Source organism: Bubalus bubalis, chromosome 5 (genome assembly GCF_019923935.1).
Source record: "Bubalus bubalis isolate 160015118507 breed Murrah chromosome 5, NDDB_SH_1, whole genome shotgun sequence".
NCBI classification, from domain to species: Eukaryota; Metazoa; Chordata; class Mammalia; order Artiodactyla; family Bovidae; genus Bubalus; species Bubalus bubalis.
The window spans coordinates 127,105,222-127,120,670 of record NC_059161.1 but is presented as its reverse complement, the minus strand read 5'-3'; the positions used below and the strand labels follow the sequence as shown (position 1 = coordinate 127,120,670).

Genomic DNA, 15,449 nt, shown 5'->3' with positions numbered 1-15,449 from the left:
GTACAAAACCAGCGGACAGGTTTCCACCAAAATCGGAAGGTGGGTTTGGAAGGCTCTCCGGTGGGGACACAGGAAACGCACTCAGAGGACCCCAGGGATCACTGCTGGTAGGTGGGTGGTCACTGCCAGGGTCTACCTCGGGGGCCCCAGGAGGGCTTCCTGTGCTCTAGGGCCTCAGAGTTAGATATTTGGTGTCATTTCTAAATAATCAGAGAGACGTGGTCAGGCTTGAAAATGCTTTTTAGTGTGCCACAAACCGTAATGATTTTTCATGAATCCTGCTATTAGCTTGGGAACAGTAACATTATCTTGTGCAGCTTTTGCATGTGTGTTAAGAATACTGATATGTGGGACTTCCCCGGTGGTCCAATGGTTAAGGCTCCATGTTTCCACTGCAGGGGGCATGGGTTCAATCCCTTTTCTGGGAACTAAGATCCCCCATGCCACACAGCATGGCCGAAAAAATAAAAGGCACTGATTTGTTCAATTTACGTGTTTCAAATATGCCCCAGCTTTTTTACAAAATAAATATTTTTAGATTAAACAAATAATTCTATTTGTTTTGACTGTGCTGAGTCTTTGTTGTTGAGAGGCTTTTCTCCAGCTGGGGTGAGTGTGGACTATTCTTCTTGGCAGAGCGCAGGCTTCTCAGTGCCGCGGCTTCTCTTATTGTGGAGCAGAGGCTCTAGGGCAAGCGGGCTTCGGTAGCTGCGGTTCCCAGGCCCTAGAACGCGGCAGACGCAGTAGTCGTGGTGCTCTGGGGCCTGCGGGATCTACCTGGGTCAGGGATTGAACCCATGTCATCTGTATTGGCAGGTGGATTCTTTACCAACGAGCCATCAGGGAAGCCCTATGCCCCAGTTTGGATAATTATGTTGAGGTACCAGCATGCCTTGGAGATACTGTGGGTTGAGTTCCAGACTACCTCAATAAAGCGGGTATCGACATAAAGCAAGTCACACGATGGTTTTTGTTTGTTTCCTAGTGCACATGCCACATACTCCTAGTATACCACAGTCTATTAAGTATGCAATAACTATGTCTAAAAAACAGTGTATATCCTGTCAACTGAAAAAAATCCACAACCTAAAAGTTGCGAATTACAGTTTTTAAAAGACATTTTTGGCTGCGCTGCGTTTTTGTTGCTGCGCCCGCGGGCCTTCTCTACTTGTGGTGAGTTTGGGCTACCCTCTAGCTGCAGTTTGGGGCTTCTCTCATTTCACAGCACAGGTTCTAGGGCCTGCAGTCTTCAGTAGCTGACGTGCATGGGCTTAGTTGCTCTGGGTCATGTGGCATCTTCCCAGACCAGGGATCAAATCTGTGTCCCCTGCATTGGCAGGTGGCTTCTTAACCACTAGACCACCAGGGAAGCCTGAGAATTATGTTTTATTGGGTGAACATTCTGAGATAGCTTGGAGGAACAGCTCCAAAGAGGTAAGGGATGACCCAGGGGATAGAGGAGTTTTTGCAATAAAAACCAGGTAGTGGGATCATTCAAAGATTACTGTTAACTAAAGGAAATTAGACATGTCGAGTTAATGAATTTAGCACTTTTCTATGTATGGAAAGATGCCAGAGTCTAGGTTCACTGAAATAATTCCTCTGCTCGGCACCTGAGCCATCTGGGGCCTGCATCCTCTTCTCCCCCATCCCCGTTCCTCGGGGCACACCGCCGCGTGCGGCTGCCGTGGTAGACAGCTGCATGGCCACCGCATCCTGTTCACTGGTATGGCAGGGGACATTCTTTATCCACATACTTTAAAAAATACCTTATTGCTAAAAAATGCTAACCATCATCTGAGCCTTCACTGAGTGGTAATCTTTTTGCAAATCTATCAATATCAGCTGGGAAAAAAATGCACAACCTAAAGCTGAGAGGTATGTTTATTTGGGGACCTTCCTGAGGAATGTAGCCTGGGAAATAAACTTTCAGATAGCTCTGAGGAAACGTTCCAAAGAGGCAAAGGGAGAAGCTGGGATATACAGGATTTTTGCTGGGAAAAAAAAACAAAACCCAAACAAATAAATGAAACTTAGAGTCAAACATCAAAAGATTTACTGCTAATCACAAAAACCAGACATCTTGAGTTAATGGTTTCAGTGTTTTCTCTGGATGGCAAGATGCAAGAATCTGGGCTCAGTGCAATTATTCCTTCGATAGGCATCTCAGCTATCTAGAGCCAGTATTGTTTTTCTCCATCCTGAATTCCCCTCAGGGTGCACAGCAAGGGGACTGCCGCAGTGATTGATGGCTTCAATGGCCACAGCATTTGTCATTTACCGAAATGGTGGGCAGTAATTTTTGTTCACAAAAACAAGATCTCAGATCACAATAACAAATATAATAATAATAGTGTTTCCCCAAATTACCAAAATGTGACACAGACATGAAGTGAGCAAATGCTGTTGGAAAAATGCTACCAAGTGGCTTGCTCCATACAGGGTTGCCACAAATTTGGGGAGAAAAAATGTGGTATTTTTGAGGAGCAATAAAACATGTTTTGCCTGTATTTCTTCATTTTTGAAAAGTGCTAGGTGCCTCAAAGAATGGAAAAGGCCCCAGGCCCTGGTAGACTTCTGGGAGGCTCTGTATTGCTATTAACAGAGTTCTTTGCTCCCATCTCCCCTGCACCCCCCTCCCCCTGCCCCAGCCCCTGGCTAATGGGATGAGTTGCTGCAGGGCCACCCTTACTATTAATAACACCAGGTGCTGGGGATCCAGAGAGCAATCAGTACAAGTGCACAGCTACCCTTTGTGTGGCCCTGACCTTGAGCCCAGCCCTTTCCCTGCTCCTTCCATGACCCTCCCCACCTCCAACAAACGAGTAGGGTAGGAACAGTCATCTCCATCTGGTTTAAAGGGGTAGGTAATGTGTCCTAGGTCACACAGCCGGTGGAGGCAAATGCTGCAGACAGCTTTTTACCTCTAATGCTATACTCAAGATACCTGCATATGGGGGTGGGGGGGTGAGAGCCTATCCCAACCACCGGACACATGGGTGTACAAGTCCCCTGCTTTCATTAAACTCTCTGGGCCCTTGGTCCTGCCTGTGGCCTCGGCCTTGAAGCACTGAGGCTAGGTGTAAGGTAGCATCATGTCTCAGAAAGGCTCAGAGACCTCTGGAAGCTGCTGGGCCTGCTCGGCCTCAAGCTAACAGAGCATCCTGGGCTGGGGTCAAACCCAGGCACTTAGTGAAGAGCCCAGTTCCATGTCACACTGCTGGCAGGGGCTGTAATTCAATCTTGAGCAGTTAGGATTTCAGTCCGATGGCCTCTCTCCACCCACATTAATATTTTAAGGCTTAGAACTGAAACTAGGGTGACTGGGTTGAGTGCAGCCTGGGAGGGGGTGGTAAGCAGAGCCCAACCAGGGCTCTCCTTCTGCAGTCCTCTAGGAAATCCCCACTGTGCCAAGTGCCTAGGACTTTCTGGGTCAAAGGTGCTTTTGGTGCAGAAGGATGGAGTTCCCCTATATTCAGGGGGAGGAGTCCTGGGTAGGTCCCTGGGTCCTGACCTTACTAGCTGCCTGCCTTGGAGAAACGGTTTTACCTCTGGGGTGAAGCTCAACCTTCTCACCTGAGAGACAAAGTGCTAATTATACTTAACATACTGTTGGCTTTGAAAGTTCAAAGATGCTGGATACAAGTAAGGAGCTTGCCTATGGTCTGCCCAATGACTCCCTTCCCAGGCCTCTCAGGCCAGACCACAGGAACCAGTCTCCAGGAAGGCCAGAGACTGGGCAGGGCCTCACAGTCTCCCCCACGCCCTGCTCCCTGGTCCATCCTGAGGCCTATCACTCATGCCATGTGTGTGCTCTCAGACAGAATTTAGCATCAAGGAGCTTTCGGAAAATTTTTTCTGATGTCCTAGAAGAAAAGATTTTATGCTTGGAACATACTCCTCCCAGCACCAGCACCTGCCGTAGCATATTTCTCTCCAAGCCTTGTACACATGTGCACAAATGATCACATTTTGGTGATGAGAATATACATTGCATTCTCATCTTACACAGTATTGTCTTCCAAGGCTGGTTTGCTACAAGGCTGTGCATTATTCATTACTCAATGCCAGCTGCTGGATAAGAAGCCACACCAAGCAGAGACTGCGTATGACAACAGGAGGGTGGGGGTGTCTTGCTCGCTGTGCACATACTGTACATCCACCTCTTCACCCTTCACAACAACTCTGTGCCCTGCGAATGATAACCCATTTTACAGCTGAGGAAACTGAGGCTCAACCCAAAGTCATAAAGTTAGCAAGTGCTGAGCAGCAAATATTTCCTTTTAAAAACTTTTTCTTTTTGGCTGTGCTGCATCTTCATTGCTGTGTGGGCTTTTCTCTAGTTGCAGCAAGTCGGGGCTACTCTTCTTTGCAGTGCACGGGCTTCTCATCATGGCAGCTTCTCTTGCTGCAGACCACAGGATCTAGGGCATGCAGGCTTCAGGAGTTGTGGCACGTGGGCTCAATGGTTGCGGCTCCTAGAGCTAGGAGCAACTAGGGCTCTAGAGCACAGGCTCAGTAATTGTAGTACATGGGCTTGGTTGCTCCACAGCACGTAGTATCTTCCCAGACCAGGGATTGAACCTGTGTTTCCTGCATTGCCAGGTGGATTCTTTACCACTGAGCCATCAGGGAAGAACTTTTCAGCAAATATTTCTGGCACACTGAAGGCACTCAAGGGAAAAATGAACCCTTCCTACTAACTTCACTCCTGACTGATGCACCGACATCCTTTACAGCTCAGACTAGGACGATAGAAAAACATTTAGGTTATTTCCAGCTTTCTTCAGTGAGAAATAACGTGGTGATGGCCAGTTTTGTATATGTATTCGGGGCTTTTTGCTGCTGATGACTTCTTGTTTGAGGAGGAAGTCTTGGGGATGGGTGCTACCTCAAGGGTCATGGGCATATTTTATCCTTCTGGATTTCTCCTTTGGGTAGTGATGTGTCTGATATTTTTCCTGAACACCCACTGTGTGTTGGATACATCATCACAGATGATTCAGGAAAGTTGCTCCTATTATTATACTCATTGCAGAGGTAAAAGCAGCCTGAGGCTCCTGACTGCCTAGGAGAGATGTCTTCTCAACCTTTCAAAGCCCAGCTCAAACACCCCCTAATGTAAAATTTAATATTTTAGCATTACCATGCCAAGCTACCTCAGTCTCTGCCATGGAGGTTTTGTGTGGAGTTGACAACTCCAGGGCTAAGAGTGGGCCCTGACTGGCCATTGAGAGCAAGTCCAGGACTTTAGTTAGACTGTAGTGGGCGGGAAGTTTTGTATCCATACAGACATGATGCTCTTCACATGAAGGAACCAGGACACCTGCCTTGCTCTTCATCTTCACCGTGGCCAAGGGTCCTTACCTGAGTCATTCAGCCTCCACAGGACTCAGTCTCCACATCCATTAAACGGGAGCAGTAATGGACATAACTTTCCAACACCTTTATTGAGGTAATTTCTTATTCCTACAACGAATTGTGATCCCATAAGGAAGCTATGGGTTCTAACAGCCCAAACCAGCAGACATCCGAGTTCCCTCAAAGGACAGAGGCCCAACCTTCACTTCCTGTATCCCTTCCTCCCTGCCACGTTTCAAGCATTCCTGTGAGATTACCAGGCTGCTGCCACAGGATAATGGCATAAAGGCCTGTCACCTGGGCAGACCATAGACACAGCCTCACCTTCTCAGGGCTGGTATTTTTAGACAAAGTCCTTGGCCCTCTTATCTAAATGGCCTGACTGGAGACCTTGACTTCTCAGCTTTCCCAACATCCAGCTCCTCCTCTCCCCAAAGTGCTGGGCCGGCTCCCAGCTCCCTCCAGTTCAGTGTCCAGGCCCACCTCCACAGCTGTCTTGACAAAAGCCCCCTTTCATCATAATCCTTTGTTCAGTGAGCCCTCCCCCCGCCCCACCCCCCTCTTGGAGCAAGTGCAGCCAAGCACACACTGCTAAGAAGAGATGTTTTCTTCCCGAAGACTGTGAAATCCCTACACAGAAGCCATTTCCTGTATGCCAGGCGCTGAATTTCCTAAGGAACCAGGGATAACTCTTGTCCCAGCTCACGCAGGGTAAAAAGAGGATCCGTAATTTTTAAATGTATCCGTACTCTACTTTTGGAAAGGACTGGGGCGCCGGGGTGAGAGAGGAGAGAGGGACACGGGGCAGTACATGGGGTAAATGGAGTGGGGGGGGGGGGGCCCTGCCCTCGCCACCTCCGCGGGCAAAGGTGCGTTAGTCACAGTCACGGGGCTGCCTCCTGTGCGGGGGCGGGCGGGGCGGCCTCCACAAAGCCAGGAGCCCCCGCGACACTCACCTTTGGCCAGTGTTCGGGGAGGTCGCGGGGACGCCGCCCCGCCCGCCCCGCGCCCGTAGGCCCAGGCATCCTCAGCACCACGGACAGGGAAACTGAGGCTGCAGAGGGCTGGGCCGGCGGCGCGGCCTTGAACCTGTCTTCCCCCTTTGGGGCCTCGGCTTCTGACCCGGGGACAATAATTTCTCACGCTCCAGCTTGGACGGGGCGTGGCCACGCCTCGCGGAGAGCGGAGCCGGCGCCGGGAAACGTTCTAAAAACACACGTACGGAGCTGCAGAAGGAGGTGCCTCGCTCCAAGGTCGTGGGGAAAGAGAAGTCGGCCTCCGGGCACCCGCTTCCTGCCTGCCCGCCCCCTGCCAGGCTCCAGCCTCTGCTGTCCTGCAGGTTTCGAGGGGGATCCAAGCAAAGTTTCAGCCCCCAAAGCCGAGGTCTGGCTCTCCCGAAGTTGAAGGGCCGCCCGGCCCCCGACCGCTCTCGGGGAGCCCCCAGCAGGCTTACTAGCTTTCTCCATCCTCGTGACCCCAGGAGCCCGCTCGACGCTCCGCCCCCTTGAGGCACCGCCCCTTCGAGGCCCCGCCTCCCTCTCCCGTAGCACCCGGGACTGGCAGGGAGGCGGGGCGGGTCCGGTGTGTTCCCGCAGCCAATGGGAAGGCGGCGTGGAGAGGGCGGAGGCGGTTGTGATGCGCTGGGGCCGGCGGGCGGCGGCCAATCAGCGGCGAGCTCGAGGGCGGGCTGTGACGCGGCCGGCGCTCCTCGTGCGGCGGCGGTATAGGAGCGAGCGCCACGGCGAGCGGGACCAGCCGAGTGCTGCCGCCGCCGCCCGCCGCTCGCTACCTCTGCGCCGCCGCCCCGCACCCGTCCGCTGCGCCCCCAGCCGCCCGTGCCCCGGGCCTGCCCGTCAGCGAGGGGGCGAGCGGCCTCGGTGCCCGGCCTCCGTGAGGGGGGCGTCCGGACGGACCCTGAGCCTCGCCTTCACGCGCTGCGGCCGACCGCGCCTCCTCGGCCGCCTGCCCGGCATGAAGACCAAGTTCTGCAACGGGGGCGAGGCGGAGCCCTCGCCGCTCGGGTTGCTGCTGAGCTGCGGCAGCGGCAGCGCGGCCCCGGCGCCCGGTGTGGGGCAGCAGCGCGACGGCGCCAGTGACCGCGAGCCCAAGCAGCTGGGCGGGCGGCAGCCGCCGCTCGCGCTGCCCCCGCCGCCGCCGCCGCCGCTGCCCCTACCCCCGCCGCCCCCGCCGCCGCCGCCGGCGGACGACCAGCCCGAGCCCCGGACGCGGCGCAGGGCCTATCTGTGGTGCAAGGAGTTCCTGCCCGGCGCCTGGCGGGGCCTTCGCGAGGACCAGTTCCACATCAGTGTCATCAGGTCGGTGGCGGGGGGGCGGGCGGTCAGGTGACGCCGGCCGGGGGCGGGGCCCGATGAAGGGGGCGAGGGCCCCACCGGGGGGCTCTGCGGCCGGCTAGGGGCCAGATCCAGTAAAACGGACCCCGCGGCCCCACACGGCCACCCCCCCCCCCCCCCCGCCTGAAGGCAGGCTGTTGAAAACATACCGGTGTCGTGGGAAAACAGGTCTTTTCTAAGGAGACCAATATTGTTAAGTCACAAAGTACACTTTGTACAGAAGCTTAAAATGCGTCTGAAAGAACTGAAAGTGTTGATCGCTCAGTCATGTCCGACCCTTTGTAATTCCATGGGCCATAGCCCACCAGGCTCCTCAGTCCATGGGGATTCTCCAGGCAAGAATACTGGAGTGGGTTTCCATGCCCTCCTCCAGGGGATCTTCCCAACCCAGGGATTGAACCTGGGTCTCCTGCATTGTCAGACGGATTCTTTACCGTCTGAGCCACCCGGGAAGCCGGAAATATGTCTAGCAAGTCCCTTTGGGTTTAGGGCCTTGAATGAAGGAGGGATATTGTGGCCCGCTTAAAAAAAATCACCTGGTGACTTTTGCTTTTAGTTTCTCTAGTCCAAGATTAGATCTCTTTCCTGTTGAAAGAGACATTTGTATGCGGTGAAGTGGTGGCTTCTGTTCATTCCTCACTAACTTTGCAGACATGTAGGTGGGTGACAAGCCAAAATTAGGATGTGTGGCTCTAAAAATAACTATTAAAGGTAAAAAGATTTTGCCCCCTTTTTTAAGCTTAGAAAACTTAATCATAAGTTGAAATTACAAGAAATGTGTGTGTGTGTCTGTGTGTGTACATATGTATTCAGGCTTAACCAGAAAACATAAATTTGGTTTTTGTCAATACCGTGCCTTTGAGATGACCACTTACCATTTAGTAGGCTTCCTACTGTTGAGACATTTTAAAAATGTGTGGTCTTTTACTGCTAATTTTCTTTTAACTGTTTGACCAGGTTGAGTGCAGTGTCTAGAAACTGGCTGGCTGGCACCAATAATCCTGAAATCCAGTTTTCGTCATTTGATTCCTTTTCTGTGCCCAGTGTTTCACCAGAGCCGCAAATGCAGCAGAATTAACTGACCTTCACTTTCTTTTTGTGCCAGTGGCCTTTCTTACAGATACGCTTAGGAGCAGTGAGAGTCGAAGAGAAAGGAAAGGCCAAGAATTGCCTAATTAAATGTTCTGTTTTTTTGTTTTTTTCTCCCCAAATGAAACTTTCTTCCAAGCTATCACATTTAGTTAGGCCTGAAAATTCTCTGTGAGAGGCTTGTCCCATGTGATGCTCAGATCATCCAGCTGTAAAATGGAAGGTGTAAAGGGGCAGCGGCTTGCCTGAGGTCAGCGGCTCTGAGCCGACCTTAGAGCGAGCTGCCCAGCCTCTTGAACCCACTGCCTACTCCAGTGCTCTCTCCTGTTGCCTCTGAAAACATGTGGACACCCTGGATCGAGCTGTAGGTGTTTTTGTGGCCCCTTTCTGGGGAGTGTCACTCATTAGCAAAACCTTTTGTGTTTTGCACAAATCTGACAATCTTAAAAGCTTAGAGGATGTCGATGAAAAAACTAATCAGTTGTCAATCTAAGAAAGAAATGGAAAGTTTTATTCGAGCCAGGCTGAGCCTTATAACCCAGAGACAGTCTCTGAGAACTCTGAGAACTGTTGGGGGTGTGGGGAGCTGTGTGTACGTGGCTGAGAGCGACCTTGCTGACAAGTACACGTCTCAGCAGAAGGTTGCTGCTAATCAGGAGGAACAGACATCTGTGTTAATGATCTCAGTGTGGGAAGGTGCAGGAATCCAGCTTTGTGAAATATTTCTCCTGGAAACAATCTGAGGGCCAATTTGGTCATTTTTCCTAGAGCAAGAAGTACCTCATCCTAATCTTTGCCCTGAATTCCTTTGGGGATGTATGTGAGTCAGTGATCGCAGTGGCTAATGATTTGATGCTTATAAAACTGGATGGTGGGCAAGATTCTCTACAGTCCTTTCCCTTTCAGTCTTAATTTGACCAAGGTTTAGGAGGCATTTGGTGAGCAATTCCATGGTGCTAGCCATGCTCACTCCCAGGTCAGGGGAGGATTTCCTTGATAGGCCCCTTGATGTGCTGTTAGGGGACTAGGACCTGTGAACAGCAACCAAAAGCCTCTGGACCACGTATCTTAGTAGTCTGTTATGCTCCAAGAAACAGTTCCCTGTTGTTGCTTCTTCCCACATGTAGAGCTATACTACTATAGTCATTGGTTTTACAGAGCTATATACTTAGTCAATCATTTCAAGTTATCTAATGGCCGTTAATTTTATTGGAGGCTTAGTCACACATTTGGTAACGTAGGAAACAGTAATCTTATAAAATAGGCAGAATGCAAGTAATATAGCTAGTGACATTAACAAGGTCACGAGTGACTAAACTAAGAACTCGCATTAGGTGCAGCCCAGTCTCTTCTGGGCCAATTGCTGTCTTGAAGGGAAATGATGTATTGGCATTGTAAACGTGACATATGTATGTATGAGATACTTGAAGGGAAATTATATATCGGCACTAAAGTTCACCGAAGGTGTCTGCACATGCAAGGTGAGTGACTCCTGGGAGGACTGAGAGAAAGGAAGGATTGAGAGAGGAGTTTTGCGGCTGGCTCCAGAAGAAGGAAAATTGATCTTAATGGTTGTGTGGGTATTTCTGCCATTGGGGAGGGCTGGTTAACAACGTAACACTCCAAGGCAGAGGGAGGAGGCCGAAATGGGCAGAGAAAAGTTTTATGTTTAAATTTTTCTTGTCTTGCCTTAAAATACAAATTTTTATTTCATCAAGAATGTTTTGTTTCTTTTCTCCAGGAATCGATAATCTTGAAAGACACAGCTTTCCTATTGGCTTGGTGGACCTTTTAGAATAATGTTGTATGGTATGGTGTCAGTCCTGTTTTCTGGAAGAATGTAGTTACGGAATGAGTTGAATGAGGAGAAAGAGGTGTTTTAGGGTATAGAAAGTGGGTGATGCCTAGTTTAAAAAAAAAAAAGATGGACAAAAGAGACAGTTCAGAGTGGGGAGAGGGATACACCTGGCTGAAATTCAGTGGCCCTCCACAGCCAGTTCCCTTATGGGTTCTGGTGACCACGCCTTCCTGGCGCACATCTCCAGCCCCGGCTTTCTGCTGGGTGCTGGTCCGCCTTCGGTTTATGCGAGCTCGCTCAGCTCAGTCCGGCCAGTCTGTCCCACGTTTAACCCTTTTGCTCCTCCCCACCCTGGAATATTCTTCTGCTTTTTTTTTTTCTTTTTCTTTGAACTATTAGTATTAACAGCAGCCGGCTGGTGCCCCAGGGTTATTTCTCAGACTTCTCATTCTCTCTGGAAGCCTTTGTCAACACTCGATGGCAGCTAAACCCTGGTGACCTGCTTCTGCGCCCACACCTCCCGTCTGCTCCTGCTCTGCTGTCCTGGCTTAGACCCTGTAACAGGAGGTGCTTGTGCTGTGGGTTGCCTCAGCCCCAGTTCAATACACCATTGCCAGGGATTTCTCAAATATCCCGACTCCTTTGTTTGAAAGTTTACTGTGGCTTCTGTAGCTGGAGAATAAAATCCAAACTTGTTTGCATGTGTTACACTTGGGCCCCAGCCTTACTTTTTCAGAGTGGTTCTTTTTTTGTTATTGTTTTCTAAATCTCTCCTTTCCCCTAACCAGCAACAACTAACTGAGCTAGTTACACTTGACCTTGTGTTTCTTGAATGAGCTTTGTGTTTTCCGTCTCCAGGCCTTTCTTCGCTCCTACACTCTACTTGGCAGCCCGGCGTCTGCTTTTAAAATACCTCCTTCAAGGCCTAAGTTAGAGAGCCCGAAGAACTCATCTCTTCCTCGCTCAGGTTTCCTCTGTAGCACTCTCTGCGTAGACACCTTTGTGTCACAGCGCTTACGTATTGTGTGTTTATTCGTTCAACTGCCTTAGATTGAGGGAGGTTTTTAGTTTTAGAGGGAGGTCGTGTTCATCTTTACATCTTCAGCAATAGAAAAGCGCTTGACTTTAGCCCCTGGATTTTAGCTTAAATTGGCTTCTTTTCTGTCCTTCTAATGTGATGACAGGGGTCTTTGTCATCAGACTGCTGGTTGCCCAAGTCCCTCCAGCTAAGAGTGGTATAGGGAAGGATAAAACTTACCAGAACATGAAAATTGTCCGTAATGAGCTGACGACTTGGGAGTTTTCTCCGTGCCCGGACGTGACAGCTGAGCATCAGCTTGAGCCTCTGCCCATGAAATCGGTGTTACTGTCACACTCGGCGCTGGTTGGTGAAGCGGTCACAGTTGTGAAATACAATTGTTCATCTTGCAGAAGACGCACAATGTCTTTTAAGTTTGAGGAAAGAAATGTTTGAGGACTGAAAGTTTCACACATGTCCCTCCACAGCCCACTAGTTAAGAAATGATGGGGTAGATGGTACCATGAGCGCCTCAAAATTGAATTGTTTGAGTATCAAGACAGAGAGGCCCTTGAAAAAGACTGGCAAAATCCTCAGCTGTATTTGCAAAATTCTACAGCAGGAGTTAAAGAAAGAGTGAGTTGTGCTTTATGGTGCCATCATAAATGTTTTTGGAAAAATTAAGCCAAAATTCCCTACTTGGTTTCCTTTTTATGTCATAGTTCCATTTATAATCTACGTTATGTTACATGTAAAAACATAAATGGTTCTGTTTCATTTTTCAAGATAAAGTTTCATTTACACTTTTTTTTACTACACACTGAAAATTTGGTCCCTTAATTGGCTTTACTTCTTTCCAAAAAAAAAAAAAGAATACACTTTAGAGCAGTTTTAGATTGACAGCCGAATTGGGCAGAAAGTACAGAGTTGGCTGTTTGCCTCCCCGTCCCCCACAGCCCGCATCGCTGTTGGTCCCTCTCCTCCCCCGGTGGCGCCCGTGGACCTGCACTGACACGTCGTCACCACGGTCCACAGTTGACACTAGGGTTCACTCCTGGCGGTGTGCATTCTGTAGGTTTGGCCAGACGCATGATGACGTATCGTATCCACCGCCGTAGGATCCTACAGGAGAGCCTGCTGCTGCTGCTAAGTCGCTTCAGTCGTGTCCGACTCTGTGCGACCCCATAGACGGCAGCCCACCGGGCTCTCCCGTCCCTGGGATTCTCCAGGCAAGAACACTGGAGTGGGGTGCCATTGCCTTCTCCAGTGCATGAAAGTGAGAAGTGAAAGTGAAAGTGAAGTCATTCAGTCGTGTCCGACTCTAGCGACCCCATGGACTGCAGCCTTCCAGGCTCCGCCATCCATGGGATTTTCCAGGCAAGAGTACTGGAGTGGGGTGCCATTGCCTTCTCCAACAGAAGAGCCTCGTGACCCCCAAAGTCCTGTGTCCTCTGTTTATCCCACCCTCCCCTCAACCCCTGATCTTTTCAGTGTCTCCATAGGTTTGCCTTTTCTAGAACATTGTATGGTTGGAATCATGCAGTATGGCCTTTTCAGATTGCCTTCTTTCACTTGATAAATATTTACATTTACTCCATGTCTTTTCATGGCTTGATAGTCTTAGCGCTGAATCATTGCCCATGGTCTGGGTGTACCACAGTTTTATCCATTGGCCTACTGAAGGATATTTTTGATTGCTTCCAAGTTTTGACAGTTATGAATACAGCTCTTAGGAACATCCTTGTACAGGTTTTTGTGTGGACATACTTTTCAGTTTATTTGGGTAAATAGCAAGCACAGTTGCTGGATTATATGGTAAGAGTATGTTTATGTAAGAAACTGCCAAAGCGGCTGTACCATTTCTCATTCCCATCAGCAGTGAGTGGGGGGCATGTGGGGCAGTGAATTGCTCCACACCCTCATCAGCATTTGATGTCAGTTTTCTGGATTTGGGCCATTGAGAAGGTATGTAATGGGATCTGGTTTTAATTTGTGGTTCTCTAATGTGATGTGAAGCATCTTTTCATATGCTTACTTGCCATTTGTATATCTTCCTTGGTTAGCCCATTTTCAGTCAGGTTGTTTGTTTTATTGTTGAATTTTGAGAGTTCTTTGAATATTTTAGATAATAGTCCTTTATCAGAGGACTTCCCTGGTGGCACTAGTGGTAAAGAATCCGCCTGCCAGTGCAGGAGACACGAGGGATGTGGGTTCAGTCCCTGAGTCGGGAAGATCCCGTGGAGGAGGGAATGGCAACCCACTCCAGTATTCTTACCTGGGAAATCCATGGACAGAGGAGCCTGGCGGGCCACACGACTGAATGACTGAGTACCACCTTGATCAGATTTGTCATTTGCAGATATTTTCTTGCAGTTTGTGGCTGTGTCTTCACATTCTCTGGATAGTGCCTTTTGCAGAGCAGAATTGTTTAATCTGAATGAAGTCCAGCTTATGAGTTATTTCTTTCATGGATCCTGTCTTTGGAGTTGTATTTAAAACCTCATCACCATACCCAAGGTCTTGTAGATTTTCTTCAGTGTGATTTTCTAGTTTTGCATTTTCCATTTAGGTCAGTCATTTATTTTGAGGTTCTTTTTTTTTTTTTTTTCCCTCACTGCACACGTTGCAGGATCTCAGATCCCCAACCAGAGATTGAACCCAGGCCCATGACAGTGAAAGTGTCAAATCCTAACCACTAGACCACCAGGGAACTCTATTTTGAGTTAATTTTTGTGACGATATAAGGTATCTAGAGTTCATTTTTCTTTTGGCTGGCCTGCAAGGTTTGGGGGATCTTACTTCCCCAGCCAGGCATCGAACCCATGCCCCCTGCAATAAAAGCACAGAGTCCTAACCACTGGATCACCAGGGAATTCCCTAGGTTTCTTTTTTTTTGCTTGTGGATGTCCAGTTGTTCCAGCACCGCTTTTGAAAGGACTGTCCTTTCTCTACAGTTTTGTCTTTTGCTCTCTGTCTAGATCAGTTGACCACGTGGGTCTGTTCCGAGGCTCTGCACGCTGTCCATTGGTCTGTATGTCTTTTTTGCCAGTATCACAGTGTCTTGATTACTGTAGCTTTGTAGTAAGTCTTGAAATCTGATAGGATTAGTCCTCAGACTTTGTTCTTTTTTCAATATCAAGTTGACTATTCTAGGTCTTTTCCTTCTCCATATAGCTTTAGAATCAGTTTACTGACATCCACAATATAACTTAGTGGGATTTTTATTGGGATCACATGAATATATAGACCCAGTAGGGAAGAATGGACATCTTGACAGTATTGAGTCTTACTCTTCACATGGGTCATGTCTCCGTGTATTTAGTTCTTCTTTGATGTCTGTCTTTAGAATTTTGTAGTTTTCCTCATATAGATCTTGTACATATTTTATTAGGTTTATACCTCAGTATTTAATTTTGGGGAGTGCTAATGTAAAGAAATAGAGGAAAACAACAGAATGGGAAAGACTAGAGATCTCTTCAAGAAAATTGGAGATACCAAGGGAACATTTCATGCAAAGATGAGCTCGATAAAAGACAGAAATGGTATGGACCTAACAGAAGCAGAAGATATTAAGAAGAGGTGGCAGGAATACACAGAAGAACTGTACAAAAAACATCTTCACGACAAAGAAAATCACAATGGTGTGATCACTGACCTAGAGCCAGACATCCTGGAATGTGAAGTCAATTGGCCCTAAAAAGCATCACTACGAACAAAGCTAGTGGAGGTGATGGAATTCCAGTTGAGCTTTTTCAAATCCTGAAAGATGATGCTGTGAAAATGCTGCACTCAATATGCCAGCAAATTTGGAAAACTCAGCAGTGGCCACAGG

At 48.9% G+C, this 15,449-nt stretch overlaps 1 protein-coding gene across 4 annotated transcripts in view; it reads left to right on the top strand.

Moving 5' to 3' along the window:
* Window positions 1–7,062: 7,062 nt before the first annotated feature.
* The window catches only part of CHKA (choline kinase alpha), a 62,667-nt gene continuing 54,280 nt past the window's right edge, over window positions 7,063–15,449 (top strand). For 2 of the 4 annotated variants that reach the window (XM_025286814.3, XM_025286812.3), the window contains exon 1: window positions 7,073–7,676. In XM_025286814.3, the coding sequence (XP_025142599.1) occupies window positions 7,333–7,676 (344 nt within the window). In that variant the 5' untranslated portion in view covers window positions 7,073–7,332. Of the gene's footprint in view, window positions 7,677–15,449 lie in introns of all 4 variants that reach the window. The other 2 variants (XM_044943784.2, XM_025286811.3) reach the window with 2 other exon arrangements.